Source organism: Dipodomys ordii, unplaced genomic scaffold (assembly GCF_000151885.1).
Source record: "Dipodomys ordii isolate 6190 unplaced genomic scaffold, Dord_2.0 Scaffold27, whole genome shotgun sequence".
Lineage (NCBI taxonomy): Eukaryota > Metazoa > Chordata > Mammalia > Rodentia > Heteromyidae > Dipodomys > Dipodomys ordii.
This window is the reverse complement of record NW_012267243.1, coordinates 16173089-16189157: the sequence shown is the minus strand read 5'-3', so window position 1 is coordinate 16189157 and position 16069 is coordinate 16173089. Positions and strand designations below refer to the sequence as shown.

The 16069-nt window shown below is 45.6% G+C and overlaps 1 protein-coding gene across 1 annotated transcript in view; it reads left to right on the top strand.

Annotated features, from left to right (window-relative positions):
- Positions 1 to 15825, top strand: part of Dpt (dermatopontin) — a 27377-nt gene extending 11552 nt beyond the window's left edge. Inside the window, exons 3-4 of the mRNA XM_013015609.1 lie at positions 11280 to 11387; positions 14892 to 15825. Of these exons, the coding sequence (XP_012871063.1) occupies positions 11280 to 11387; positions 14892 to 14958 (175 nt within the window). The 3' untranslated portion in view covers positions 14959 to 15825. The remainder of the gene's footprint in view (positions 1 to 11279; positions 11388 to 14891) is intronic.
- Positions 15826 to 16069: the final 244 nt, after the last annotated feature.

Sequence of the window (16069 nt, the reverse complement as noted above, 5' to 3'; positions counted from 1 at the left end):
GGAGTGGGCGCTGCGCTGCGTGGCGGGTGAGGGGCGTGCTGGAGTGGGCGCTGCGCTCCGTGGCGGGCGAGGGGCGTGCTGGAGTGGGCGCTGCGCTCCGTGGCGGGTGAGGGGCGTGCTGGACTGGGCGCTGCGCTCCGTGGCGGGTGAGGGGCGTGCTGGACTGGGCACTGCGCTCTGTTCCAGGCTTCTCTTTGCAGTGTCCTCCTCTCTCCGCCTCTCTTGCCCACAGTGGCTGCTCCGCCCCTACGCAGGCACATTAGTTCTCCAAGAAGCCTCCGTGCAGCCTTTAAAATCATGACTGCGTTCTCTGAGTCTCTAAAATAGTTAAAAATCAGATGTAAACTCTAGATCCTGACTTTAAGGTGCGTGTGTGTGAGGGGTGGATATTCACTTAAGGATGTTTACGTAAAAGTTTTCTGGGGATATCAGGAATCGTTAAACTCCTTAACAGCCATTCGTGGTGTGAGCCCCACAATGCCTCGACCCTGTAAAAGATGAAACATCCGGAACGATTCTCGAAGAGGATGCAGATTCCACAGGGCAGAGAGCAAGTAGGTAGGAGCCAGTCTTCAACGGCGTGAGGAATTGGCCTTCCTCAGCCTCCTCTTCCTTATCTTCTAGAAAATCACACTTCCCACAGTGAAACCAGCTTCCCTTGGTTGTAAGTTATTTGAAACCAGATAAAATGTAAATAGATTCTCTGGAATATCTAGCAACAACCTAGCCCTCAATCTGTTGATGCACTGAATACACTAGCAAGTCTTTCCCTTGATTAGCCTCCAAAGGATCACAGCAAGGTAGAGTCACACAGGGAAAGGGACCTTCCGGAAGAAAGGCATGAGGATGAGCAGCCTCGGGGCGGGCTGCCCCTGCCCCCCCATCCCTGAGGCCCAGAACCTGCCCCACACCGGAACTGACTCCTAATGCAATGGATGTGCACGTGAATGATTCTGACAGACAGGCAATTCAAGGTGAGATCTCCCCCCCAATACAGTTTCCTTACCTCTACTCTCTCCTTCCCACCTCTGCCCTGTAATGTAAGCTCTGCACAAGCAGAGATCTTTATACTAATGTAGGACAAAGCCCTTTAAACTATATCAACAACCTTTGTTGAAGGAAAGACGAGGGACTTCATCCTACGCCATGTTTGTATTGAGAGGATTAAATGAGATAGTACACAACTGGTATTGTGGCCGGCTACGAGCACACAGAGCTAGCTGGTTTTAAAACACTCCTTTTTAATGTCCAGGTATGGGAGGAATGAGCCTCTTCACCGACTAACAACAGGCCTTTCAAGAGCAGACTCTGCCCAAGATCAGCAGCCAGGGCCTGGTCACCTCAGGGGAGGCAGAGCTTGTGTCTGGAGTGTGATACACAGAGGAACAGGAAGCTGTCCACTGGGGCGTCAGTGCTGTGCGTAACAAGTTACAGTTAGACGGAAGTGATTGTGGGGGCAAAGGGAACCTAACTGGAGAATCCCCGGTTGAAGGCACTTGTGCTGAGAGCCCTGAGCTCTCTCTCTCAGGGCTGCTTCCAGCTCTTACTGACAGGGAAGAGACCCGACGGGAACTGATGAGGAGAAGGCCGAGGACCAGAATCCTTGCTTTGGAATGTTGCCCTATATCCTCCTGCACTGGTGCCAAACGAAAAACAAGTTCTGGTCCATCTAGTCAGATGACCGTGGGCTCCTTCGATCAAGAGCTGTTGTTGTTGAACATTACCATGTCATTATGATTCTGTCGTACTATCAAATTCCCACCCTCTGCCTCCACACGCTGGGTTTTCCCCGCGTGGTCATGGGTAGTAGTGTGTGCAGAGTAATTCTTGAGTAATTCATGTCCAGCTTTCGTGTCAAAGTAGGCTGCTCTTGGGGCAGGGCGTGATGCTCTAAGACCTTATAACCTCGAGGAAAGCGTGGGCTGGCGTGGAAATGTGGGCGGTTCTCAGCCTCTCTGGGATGACCAATTTCACCTCTAAAATAATTTATCCATTAGGATACATTATACCTTTAGTGTGTTCCACTTCCTGCCTGAATTCTTCTCTCACGGAAGAGAAGAATTCGAGCAGCTGTGCTGACCTCCTGGTGTCCCCCTGGCTCCTTGTCCCCCAGCAGAGGAGAGAGCTGTGACAGACACACAGCGCACAGCAGCCAGGGGCTCTGCCAAAGCGAGTGGGAGGGGCTGCGTGAGGCCTGGCTGGTCTCGGCTGGCTGGGCCCTGCACAAACAGAGCAACAAAGCAACAGGGAGCGCTCAAGGCCCTGGGCCATCAGACAGACAGGGAAGCTGACCGACAGCAGGGAAGGATGGATGGAGGTGGGGTGAGAAGAAGAGGAGCCATCGAAACCATTGATGATTCTGATGGATTGCTGTGGTCTGTGCCAACACCGAGCGTTGTGACTTCAAGCTTTTCCTGTATACTTGGGGGCTGAAGTCTACAAAAGCCAGGGGTGTGTGTGTGTGTGTGTGTGTGTGTGTGTGTGTGTGTGCGTGTGTGTGTGTGTGTGTGTGCGTGTGTATATTGTTCTGATGATACTCCGGACTCCGGTGGCTACCACGTGGAGGGCTGCAGACGAGTACTTCCTCACAAATGCTCCATTTCCTTCCTGCCATGAATGTCAACGGTGCTCTCTCGAGTGTCTCTCAGGAGTAGATGACCCATGATGATGCAACCGCTGTCATGATCTGACAGATGTACGTAGGGACAAAGTGAACGCTTCCCAAACCCAATACACAGCCTTTCTTGAGTTGACATTTTACTCTAAACCTCAATCTGCAGTGACCTTCTTTTCCCTATTCCCAATCCTCTACCTCTCCTCTCTTCACCCCCTCCCCTCCTCCTCTTCCTACACACACACACACACACACACACACACATACACACACACATACACACACACACATACACACACACACACATACACACACACACATACACACACACATACACACACACATACACACACACATACACACACACACACACATACACACACACACACACATCCAGACATAAGGCTTCTTCTTGGACATAAACATGGGATGAGGGAAGAGAAGAAAATTCCTCAGAACAAACACAGAAAGTCAACTTGGAAGCAGATCCATCCAAAGTATTCCTCAGCTTGGCCGGCTCTGTTTCTAACAGCATGGTGAACGAACTGAGGGAGACCACAGTGGCTGAGGGAAATGGAACTTTTTTCAAAGGAAACCTTGGAGAAGTAGCAGAATGTGTGCAGACAAAGCGCCGTGGTGCGCAGTGTGTGACTCACCGTCCCACGGGTGTCTAGACACTTCAGTGGCATCTTTAAATTGCCTTGAGTCATGACGTCATACCTTTCTCAATGGAACGAAACCCCTAGGGCATAAATTAGATCTTATTTCTCCCAAAGTCTCAGCATATTGCCTGGCACAAAATAGACCCTTTATAAATGTGTCAGACAAATAACGGCAGCCCGTGGACCTCTAGGAACAGTCATAATAATGGAACCCGACATTGAAATGGTCCTTTTTTATCGTTGGTAAGGACCTTGTGGACATTATTTTATTTGAATTTTTGAATGGCCCTGCAGAGGCAAGTAAAGTCTCTTCCCCAGAAGAGACACACAGGGGTGGGGACCACTTCTCTCCTCCCGCATTGAAAGAGATTCCACAGCATGGGGTCCAACGCCGTTCCGAAGGAGCTAAGAGAATGTCCAGCACGTCTAGGCTTGTGAGCATTTAAGGATTCAGAAAAATCATCACACTAGGCTGGGAAAAAACAAAAAGTCATCCACCAACTCCCACAGGAGTATGAGATTTGTTTGTTTGGTGGGATCCAAGGTGCTGGCTCCTTTCAGGCTGGGCGGTTTCTTGTTGAACTCTGGCAAGAAAGTGAATTCCTGGCAGATGTGGACATGCTCTTACTAATGCTTCCCATTGGGTAGAAGGGCTATGCACATTGTATGCATAGTTATTTGTAGAGAAGAAGTCCAATTCTCAGTCCAGCGGTCTGTAAACCACAAACACATGTCGCTGAAGCTGCCACAGGCCTTTGGAGATGGTGTCCATTCCCCTCCTCCCAGCGCCGCTGTTCCACGGTCCCCACCGTCCTGACCCTGGCCAGGTGAACTCCGCGTGTCCCAGGAACAGAAGCCTTTGAATTAAGCGACTTCGTTGTGCACGCCACGGCTGTTGTCTACGCCCATGGTCTCTCCGAGGTTCACTGGATAACACATTTGACAACATCAGTGTAGGTGGTCTCCGCATTGTTTTTCATCTGTAAGATTCTCTGACTCGGGCTTTTCTTTCTCCAGTATCTGCCTCCTCTCCCTGAGAGCCCCCCCTCCATTCAATCCTAAACAGGAGAGTGTTTTTCCTTAATTCCTGGATTGCTGTGGTTAACAAAAGCAAAATCAGCGAAGCAACGCCGTTTGTCTGTTCTCTCCAAGTCCACAGCACCTAATCATCGAGCTCCTGACCTCTTGGTCCAGATTTTAGTACCAGATGAGGTAGATTTCGCACGACCGTTCCTGTAGTAGGGAATGGGAGATGGAGGAAGAGCTCACACCTCCTTCTAATGAGGGGTCTGTCACCTCTGACGACCTCCCGCAGCACAATTGCCAGGGGGCTGAGAAGGACAGATTCTCTGGGAAGCAGGGAGCTGTTATTAGAGAGCTGGAGTTGTCTGTGTTTGGAGAAAGTGGGGCTGGTTGTTACACCTGAGAGGGTTTAGATCCTCTGTGACAACTGACACCACCGCCTTGCCTGGCCAGAGCTGACACCACCGCCTTGCCTGGCCAGAGCTGACACCACCGCCTTGCCTGGCCAGAGCTGACACCACCGCCTTGCCTGGCCAGAGCTGAACTCTCCTTGTGGCAGACAACAAACAGCCCCTCTGGGCATGCGCGAAATCTCCCTTGCCTTTCATCAGCTGGAGTGGCTGGTGCAATTACTGACCCGTGTTGGCCACGGAGGCGTGCATTTGCTGGCTTCGTGCAGCAGGAACACCTCTCTGCCTCTGCTCAAACCTCGGAGAGGCAGGCGGCCGATTGTCGGAGTAGCAGAGAACTCAAAGCCAGTCCCTCTCGGCTACATGACGACCACTTACTGCTTTCTACTGCTCTTGACTCCAGCCGAGAGCCACTGGTTCTTTCCTCCATTCGTTTCATCAGTTACTGAATGGGCATAAAATACAAAGTAGGTACAATACATAGATTTAGGTTGAGTTCCTAATAGTGAGAACGATGCTAATAAAATGTGTTTAGTAACGTTTACCCAGTGCTCACGGGTTAGTGCATGGCTTCTTCACAGATAGACATTATGATACCATTGCGTGTCTCTCGAGCTTCACATGGTTGGCATAGTACCAAAATCCCCTCTCAGTCTAGGTGAGGTACAGCCATGGGCATCGAATGGTAAAAACAGAAGAGACAGTAGCTGCTGACGCTGGAGGGAAGAGGTTGGAGGTGCAGTGGCCCCAGGAGGAGTGCTAGCGTACAGTTGTCTTGATGCCGTACAGTGCATGAAAGGCCGCATGAGCTCCAACAAAAGTTGCTGCTGCCGTCCCCGGCCTGGACAGAGTGCGGGAGTTCAGTTCCAGGAGAGCAACTTGAAAGGTGTTTAAGGACCATCCTCCCTCATGGAAGCCACAGGGATTCCTCAACTGTGCTCCTCGTGTCGCGATACATATCTGAACGGGTCGAAATTTGAACTCTCCAAATGCCAGATGTGAACACTTGACATTCTGTCTCGTGTTGCAGGGCTCAGGCTGTCTATGCAGAGAAAGGCATTTGGGCGACTGCAGAAATTCTGGCCATCCACATCCCTGGGGGAAGCCAGAATGCTTGCTTCTTGGTATCCATTGTTTCTTTGTGTCCACTAGTTTCCTTGTATCCACAACATTTGGGCTTTATGTCCTATGAGAATGACTGAATTCTAAAAAGTATCTTGGAAAACAGGTGCAGAGGGATTTTGTTGCAATATTTCCATACATAACTTTTTCCATACACACATTCTTTTCTCTCTGTAATATATATATATGTATATATATATATATATATACATATATATATAGTGCAAAGGGGTTTTGTTGAGGTATTTCCATATATTCCTTTTTCCATATATGCACTTCTCTCTCTCTCTCTCTAGTATATATTAGTTGTGCAAAGGGGTTTTGCTGAGATATTTCCATATACACCTATCATGTGTCCTGGTCACCTTCACCCCTCTGTCCTTCACCTCTCTCTCCTCACCCTCTTTTTAAAACAACTTCCATAGGTTACATTGTTCTATGTACTTCAACCATATTAACCCTGCTTCAGTCTCTTCCCATGCCCAACACACCTGTTCTCTACACTCCTGGCCTTCATTTTGGAGATATTTTAATTGTTCAGGGAGTCTCACTGTGGCTTCACACACATGCATCCATTATAGTTGGATCAGATTAACCCTCTCTATTGCTCCCTCCTTCCCTCACCCACTCCCTCTCTTCCCTCTACATTTGCACTCATGTTCTGTAGCTATTTCTCCACCCACCAATTTTATCTTATTTCAAAAAGGCCTCCTCCGTTCCATCATTCTGGTTTGTTAAACCCTAAACAGGGCCAGGAGTCTGCCCTGTTTCACGGGCTCACTGGTGGGAGATGTGAATATTCCCAGGGTGATGTGGAATGAGCCATTTGCCCCAAGTCTCTGCATGCTACCAATGAATGGAGCTCAATGCTGTGGCTTGACTTTTGGTCCAATCCCTTAGTAAATCAATGGGGTCTAGTACAGGTGGTTTTTCACACAATCTTTGGTTCAGTCACTATATGTTGAACTCACAACTGGAATTTTGCTGCATAAAATGCACTTTCTTCTAGAAACAAATTGTATTTCTCTTCCACTCCTCAAAGTGGGTGTGATAGCAAATACCCAACTTCAGCTCTGTGTTCTGTTCTAAGTCATGGCACTTCTCAGAACTCAGCAGTCTATGACTTTGTATTGGTCAGCAAATGACCACTGAGGGAGCCTGGGTCTGTTGGTAGTTTGGGCACCCTAACCCTCTTAGATGGCACTGTTAGGGGAGGAACACGAGGCAAAGGCCTGTATGCCCATGATTAGATAAAATAATAGTTATCAAAATCAACTGCAGGAAATGGACACAAGAGGTTTCTTTCTTCATTGCTGTTTTTGTTTTCTTCTTTCTGTCTTGTTTGTTCATATATCTCTCTTTGGGAGTGTATTGGGGGCCCAGAAACAGAGGGACAAAGGGTGAACAAATGCAGCAGTGGTCCTCATTAGATACAATGTAGAAAATGAACTATATGACTTGTGGGTGGGGACAGGAGGGAAAAACTGGGAGAGGACAAGGGAAGGGGTGACATTGCCCCAAAAGAAATGTAGTCATTACCTGACGGGTGTAACTGTAACTCCTCTGCGTAGCACCTTTATAATAACACTATAAAATTATAAATAAAGAAGCTTAGGTGGGAGAGCTTTACAGCAACCTGAAAAAGTACCTTCAATTCAAACTGGGTTTTTTTTTAGTTCATAGCTAAAATTAGATGTAATTTTTTTTCCAGCTTGTTCAACCCTGTCCAACACAAGAAGTTGTCTTATGTTAATAAGTGCCCTCTTAGCTGTGGAGCAATTGTTTCTCTTCTTTCCAGAAGACAGTGAGAAAAGTATGGGGAAATGAAACATTATCCCCTACTAGGCAAATATAGCCAAAATACTTTATGTACTTGCATGAAAATAGACCAGTGAAGCTTGCTGAGACTGGTTTGAGAAGGTAAAAGGGAGGAGGGAAAATGACAAAAGTGCTGATTCCAGTCAAGTCGTTTGCAAGCATTACATGAGCAGGTTAAAGTGAAAGCTTGTGCAACTGATTCTTGCTAAGAAAACATGAAAAAAATTACACCCTCATAGACAATAGACATCCATCTGACAGTGAACATGGACATAAACACATACATGCACACATGTGTGTGTGTGCACGCACACACACACACACACACACACAATAAAGTAGGTTTTTGAAAGCAGGTAAGACTCCTTACAGTGCTTCTTAAGTGCTTTAAAAATGAACTCATTTCAATCATCCGAAAAAAGGTCCTTTCTGACCTGCCTTCATCTTTCTCTTGCCAAACCAAAGGCTTGTTTGTTTTAATTGGTCCAGAAATGGTGGCAATGCCCAGTAGGAAGTGGCTTTGCCGAAAATCTGCCTGACCTGACCTAGTAATTCACCAGAAAGCTGGAGCTGGTGAATTCTTCCCCCACTCCCCCTCAGGGTGGCTAAGATCGCAGCAGATGAACCCTGATCGTTCTATTTCTTTGTATATCTAGATCTGAAAGTTTAAACTCATTGTTCTCTCTGAGTACCTATTACTAGGACTTGCATTTATTAGGATTGTATGTGTGTGTGTGTGTGTGTGTGAGAGAGAGAGAGAGAGAGAGAGAGAGAGTATGCTTGTGTATACATACGTAGAAGCACATGCATATGTGTAGAAGATGATATGAAGAACTAAATTCAAAAATGTAACAATCCTGGCTCATGTTGAAACCAAGGTTTTTGCTGTGGATAATGTTTGGGACATCTGTCTTCCTGCTAATGATTGAGTCTATTTCTCTGTGTTTTTCATTTCACAAAGTACACATGACCTCCATCAATGTCCATTTTAACTCAGGGATCCGGGTAAAATAGTCTATACTTGATCTCATGGTTTATGATGACAATGAATCAACAACCACCACAAAATAAAAAATAGCAAAGAAAGAAGCTAAAGAAAATCCTAAACCTGGCTGGGACAGAGATGGAAACATACCAAGGAGCACATATCACCTTCTTCAGGATATTCTAGAATCTAACTGGACAGCGAGATCTGCTCTGCAAAAGGCTTCAAGAAAAACTGTTGAGCTGACAGGAAGCTCCTGCCTGTTCTTTACCAAACACGAAGAGACAGGGAATCTTAGCTAGAAAACATTGGATGATGTTTTCCACCCTTGGAATCTGAAACTTCTTTTCACTTTCTCATTTTTCACTGAAAGCAGATCTGAGTGGTCAAGAAAAACTTAAGAAGATAAGAATGTAGCCCAATTATTTTCAAATGGATTTGGCAGTTGGATTTAACCTAATTTGTTATTGCCAAATAGAGATACTACCTTGGCAGAAATACAAATGTTGGAAAAATATTTTTTGTGCCAGTACCGGGTCTTGAAGTCAGGGTCATCGTCTAGCTTACCTTTTCCACTCAAGGCTAGTGCTCTACTACTTGATTCAGAGCTCCATTTCTGGCTTTTTAGTGGTTAACTGTAGGTAAGAAAAGTCTCACAGACTTTTATGCCCAGGCTGGTTTTGAACTGTAGTCCTCAGATATCAGCTTCTTGATTATAGCTAAGAATTAGGTATGAGCCACTGATGTCTAGTTTGAAAAATCATTTTTATATATTGTATCCAAAGAGTGCTTCCATAATATTCTAGAAAAGATACTATGTTCTCTGAAATGCCCCAGACCCTATTTACACTACTCGTTTTCAACAATCCCCCCTTTCTTTGGGTCAACTTTAGTATAGTCTTTATTAGACTCCTTAGAGATCACAAACCAAAGGGACTGATTAAGGCCTTCTTATGTCCATTTATGAGCTATTTACCTTATGTTTCCATTGCAAATCAGTAGTGCTGCTTCCGGATCCCTTTAGAAACACGATGGCTTTTTCTTTTCCCTTCATGATCACATCAAGCAAAAATATGCAATCTACTCTGTGTTCTGACTTGCACTAACAGTATCACTATGTCCTAAGACGAATGGCAAAACAAGGACAAATAAAGGGAAAGAACGGTTATGAAAGGGAATAGTGTTTAGAGTGCTGGCTAATTCTTCATCCTTTTGGGCTAACCATTAATTTTGCTGAACCTAAGCAGCGAGACCTTCGTTGGACCCCTTCCATGGGACCCCTTCCAGTTATAAAGCAAGTTTTTTCCAACTTTCATGATAATCTTTATAATCTTAAGAGAAAGATCATTGATCTGCAGAAGGGAAGAGCTTTCTTTCATTGATACACTATGGCAAACCTAAATTCCAATGAAATCATTGAAACTTGCTACTCAGCTGTTTGACAAGCAGCATTTGGGAAGACCCTCAGAGTCAAAACCTTCATGAGAACTAGGAGATTTTAGATTTATTCTAGAAGGAACCACAATGAGTCCTCTAGAGAATCACATACTAGGAGATCCAATATTGACTCAATCTTGGAAGGAATAAGAAGGGGGAAGAAGAGGAGAGGAAGGAAGAAGAGAAGGAGGGGAAAAAGGGGAGGAGGAAAAAAGAGGAAGAAGATGACAACGATGAAACAAAATAGCTTCTCATAACCCTGTAACTGCCACATACTATTATATATATTTTTATTAGTAGCAGTAAGATTTCTATATGATGATTGTTTCTCTTTAAGGCTTGAACTCAGGGCCTGGTGCTGTTCTCAAGCTGCTTCTGCTCAAGACTAGTGCTGTCTACCACCTGAGCCACAGCACTCCTTCTGGCTTTTTCTGAGTAGCTTATTGAAGATGAGTCTCACGGACTTTTCTACCTTTCCTACCACAATCCTCAGATCTCAGCCTCCTGAGGAGCTGGGTTTACAGGCGTGAGCCACCAGCACCCAGCCACTTTCATTCTTTTATAGATCAGAAAACAGATTGGTTCTCTCAAAGCCATTTATTTATTAACAAATGTTCACTGTGTACTTTAGCCGCTTGAAAAACGTTGTAGACAGACAAAATTTCTCCCTTTGTTAAAGCCTACATTTTAGTTACATAGTTCTAATACTTTTTGATTATTAGTTATAATAAGAAATATACAAACTACCACAGAATATTTGTATCATATAAATACATACATATCTTTGAAAAATTCCATACACATGAATCTATCTTTATTGCATTCAATGACTCATCTCAATGTGTTTCCATTTTTATTTTATTTCTCCAATTTCACTGATTTTATGATCTAATAGTGAGTCATAATCCATAGTTTGAAAACATTGTCTTAGGTGAGTTGACTGGAGTTGGAGTTCATATGAATATTATTCAATAGTGCTTCAAAGCCTGCAGAGTTAGCTGCGTGCCTCCCAGCATACAGCTTCGTGGTCAGGAAGAGAAAGGTGAACAGGAGAAGAGCACTACCTTTTTCCAGCCAGGGATGGAGGCAGTTTAGATCACCCAAGATGTTCTCAGACTTAATCTCTTTTTCATGCATGACTTGTGTTAGCTCCAGGGGTACATTGTGTTTATTGGCTTCTCCTGTAACCTTTTGTTCCCTCCGCACAGGCTGACAACCGAGTACCCGGGCCACTATGGGGAGGACATGGACATGATTTCCTATGACTATGATTACTACATGAGAGGTGCCACCACCACTTTCTCTGCCGTGGAAAGGTGAGCAGGATGACCTTTTCCAACGGGTATCAGTTTACAGAAGACGGGGATCCTGTGTGCCTAAATCCTTGCCTGGGGGTTCCCCTTGTTTTAGTTTCCTATTTCACAAAGGATTTACCAAAGGACTGGCTGGACGGCATCAGGCACCCAGAGGGGCAGCGCCCGCAGGAGTGCACCTGACAAGGCAGCCAGCTCCTCCCCGGAATCGAGCGTGGACTCCGGGCCCAGCCCTGGACTTAGTGTTTCAGGATCTCCCGACAGTCAGTGTCAAAGAGTACTTGTCCAAAAGAGAGAGCGAAATGGCGAGAGAAGCAGACACTGTCAGACCAGACCCTCTGTAGCCCCGGGCTCCACGGGGTCACCCCTTCAGGCTGTAGGAAAGAGAGAGAGGAGAAGAGGAAATGGGAGGAAAGACACACCTAAAGCCCACCCACCTGGGCCTTTCACGCTGCTGCTACACAGCACTGACGGATTTTCCAGCAATGAGAAGTCATTGCTCCCAGAGCTGGAAGCTGGAAAATCCGAGCTCAGGATCACAGCAAATGTGACGTCCGGTGCGGGCTCTCTCCTTCAGACACCCACTGGGTTCTAGGTCTTGGTGGAGTGAACGTCAGTACACGTCATCATCCATCCGCTCATGAGGGTGAGCCCCTATAACTCAAGCACCCCCAAAAGTCCCCCCCGCCCCGCAACCATTACATTGGATGCTGGGTTCCAACAAATAATTTTAAGGAATATTAGCATTCATACCATAGTACCTACTAGCCACATGTAGAAACAGAAGGCTCATGGGTCATTCATTGATACAGATAAAATTTTCATTTAAAAATGGATTTTTTTAAAAAAGCATAGGGCACTGTTTTTTTATTCCTTTTCTCATAATCATCCTTGTAACTCTCTTTTAAATACATTAGAACAATAAGAAGAAAGCAAGAACAGAATTCCTGTAAATATAGTCCTTACACACAGCTGGTCTCCAGCCAGCCCCTCTATTAACTTACAAACAGGTGTGAATAAATGTCAGAAAGTAAAAGTCGCTTTGACCACTTTTAGTTAGGTGATAATCACATTATGCAAAAGTGAATTCCTGGAAAGTTACCAATATGTATTTTGCAAACTGAATAAAGCTTCCAATAAGTCATTAGATAATGAGGTTAGGATAAATTTGAGTGTGGTTTGTCTATTATGTTTCCAAATGAAGTTGCCTTTTGTTTAACTTATTGAATATGGCATGCAATTTCCTATGGAAAAGATTTATTTGTTTGTTTATTATCAGACTCCATAAGCAAAAATTCCATGTTTACCTATAGGAGAACCCCCTGAGTTTTCCCACATTGTGTATTTTTGCTTTACATGAAGTTTTAACTGTTACCTATTTCTCAGAAACAACCATTTAGAATGAGAATATCAGTTACACTAAAATTCATTTCATCTTTGAGAAGAAATAACTGAATGGTAGGACATGCACAACAAAAATACTGAAGAAAATGAAGAAAAAGCAAAGCTCTGGGAACTCAGAGAATATGGAAGTGTGTCTTAGTTCTCAGGGAAGTATTCCCTGGAGTGCAAAACTTAGTAGCAGTATAACAAGGTAATCAATACTGTCCCCAGGTCCAAAAGGAAACTCGTTTTTGTGTTTCTTGGTTTAAAGGATAGGAAACAATGAAGAAAGAATTTCATCCAAAAATATTACAAAAGAAATAGATTTAGTTAATTAAATAGATTTAGTTAATTAAAATGCCCAACTCCTGTTGGACTGGGAATTTTCAGTTATTTGGATAACAGAACCATGGAGACTGAGAGATCCCCCCGCCAGGAAACGAGTCCCCCCACCAAGGAAAATGAGCATGCCCACGTTGCTGCTGTCGCTCATTTTCATAGCGTACAGACTCCCCATGTGGGTTTTCTCCATTCTTCTGAAGATAGTGAAGTTCCCAAGACGGGGAAAATGCTGTCAGTGCAAGGGCCCTCCTCCTCACCTCTCCAGGATTCCCCTGACATAGACCCCCTCAGCCTACACGGATTTGACAGCTGGAGCCTGATACTTCTTCATTGTTCGATATTATCCTGTGATTCTAGATGGTTAACCTCCACATTAGGTTACCTCTAGCACCCTACTCCCAATTGTGGCAATCAAAACTGTTTGGACTTTATAGACCTTGTCATTCATAGATGGATAGATAGATAGTAGATAAATTGAGAGAGAGAGAGAGAGAGAGAGAGAGAGAGAGAGAGAGAGAGATCTAGGATAGCACATATGTCCCTAGTTGGAAACAGCTGTCTTAGAGGATAACCAGATATCTCAGTCCTCTTAGGATTGCTTGTAAATTTTTCTCAATATTAATTAATGGCCTCTGAAAAGAGCTGTACAAATAAAAGATTTGGTGGCTCGTACCTGTAATCTTAGCTTCCCAGAAGGCTAAGATTTAGAGGCTAAAATTAGACGGAATGTATGATTTGAGACTATCAGGGGCAAACAAGTTTGCCGAACTCTATCTCAACCAACCAAGAGCTGAGCATTGTACCTGGCACCCCAGCACCACAGGAAACATAAAGAGGAGGAGGGAAATCCTGGCCAGTGGGGACATAAATGCAAGAACTTTTTATTTATTTGAAAAGTAACCAAAGCAAAACAGGCTGAGGTCGTGGCTTAAATGGTACAGTACTTGCTTAGCAAATTCAAGGCTCTGAGTTCAAACTCTAATATTATAAAGAGAAAAAATTTAAAAAAATTCCTGGCCATAGGTTCTTGTTTGTCTTTGTTCCCTGATATTGTGATAAATAAATTGGCCGTAACAAATACATTTATTTAGTAAACAAGCATAGCATAGTTTGCTAAACATCTTGAAGAAGCCACACCCTCCGTTGCCAATTCTAGGAGCAAATATTAATAAAACTGTCTTGCCCAGCTTCTCAAAGACGTGTGCTGGAGAATTGTGTGCGCAGCTTAAGTGAGCACCCAGGAGCAGACATATATCCCATCCCACCTCTTAAACAAATGATAATTCCATTTCCGGTGTGCCAGAGAGCTGCTTTTTTTACTTTAAGCAATTCTAAAGATGTTTCCCCTCACTTTATTTCTCTATAAGAAAGCTTTTGGGAGAGAAATGTGTAAATACCCTAGAGACAGGTACAGGGTAACGGCTCCGCCATGCAGAGCCGGGGAGGACAGGGGTGGCCTTCTAAACGGCTTTCTACAATGAAACGACCACATTAAATAAGCACTTGGCTTTCAAACAGCCGCTGACTCCTACACCCTGGACATGCTTGGGGTCAGCGCAGGGAGCTGACCACCAGCCACGCCAGGCGCCTGTGCACCGAGCATGATTTTAGGTGACGCCTCAGCCTTGTTAAAGCTCTTCAGTTCTCTGCAGACGCCACAGAGGAATCTTCTGGGAACACAGCGAGATCGGGGCCCTTCTGTCCCGGTCCCGGCTTCCCTCGCGGGGAATTTTCCTCTGACAGGAGCCTCGCTGACGTCCGTTTCTCACTCTCCTTCCCCAGGGACCGCCAGTGGAAGTTCATCATGTGCCGGATGACCACTTACGACTGCGAATTCGAAAACGTTTAGCTTTGCCAGCTTCCACAGCTGGGCGAAGGAAAGGGGCCACTGGTTCTGAGCGTTTCCATACATTAACTCCAGCTGCGACGCCTACAGCTCCCTGGCTGCTCTCTTTCCTTCCCCCTGAACCGGCAGCTGCGTGGCCAGCCGCCTGGGCCTTACTGACCTAATAGCCATCTAATCAAATCCACAATGAAACCATATTGCTCACTTTCAACCCATTCCTGACTGACCCTGACAAGTGATGGAGAGTAGTTTGCCTAGCGCACACGTGTGTACACACACACACACACACACACACACGCACACGTACGCAGTATGCATGCATGTTGGTCCTCAGCCTCCCCCAAGAGCCTTGGGACTGCTTTTCCTGTGCAATGAGTTTCAAGTTCAGCATGGTGACCTTGGAGGAAGTGCAGGGCGGGGCTCGAGAAGGAGTTCAGTAGGTGCTCTCTAGCGAGGTCTGGTTGAGTGATCCTCAGGGTCCTCACCAAGAGCGTGCTTTCAGCCTGAGGGGACATGCACCTGCTCTCCACCCCCCCCCACCAGAGCCACTCCTGCCCCCAACTCCAGGGCTGGCTCGGAGTTCCAAGAGGGAGGGGACTGGCAGGTGAACTTGGGAGGTGGAAAGATTTATGGGCAGCGCAGAAAGACTTTCAAGAATTCCCTGAACTCAAAGATGGGTGTTAGCGTACTCGGTGATGAAAATGAGTTCAGAGCTAGGAAGAACCCATAAGACGCAGTCTCAGGTAAGAAAACTCACCCCGAGGTGGTCAGAGAATGGGAATCAGGTTAGGAACTTGGAGAGGCTTGGGAAATGGAGAAGGCCGTGGAGTCACTGGCAAGCAGAGGCAGCCCCAGGTTCCCGGGAAGGGTGACTGCTGACCACGTCACCCGGCCTGTTGGCAAGCCGCCGCCCCCATGCGCAGCTGAGAATTGTCCTGTGCAGAGGTAGCACCATCTTTCTCTCTCCTGTGATTCTCTGCCCCCAGCCTTTTGTACTCTCTTCCTTATAAAACAAATAAAAAATATGAACATTCACTATACTACAAATAGTAAGAGCCATTTGTGTTTTACTTTCTATGTGTCTCCTTTGTAGTCATTGGCTCGTTCTGAAAAT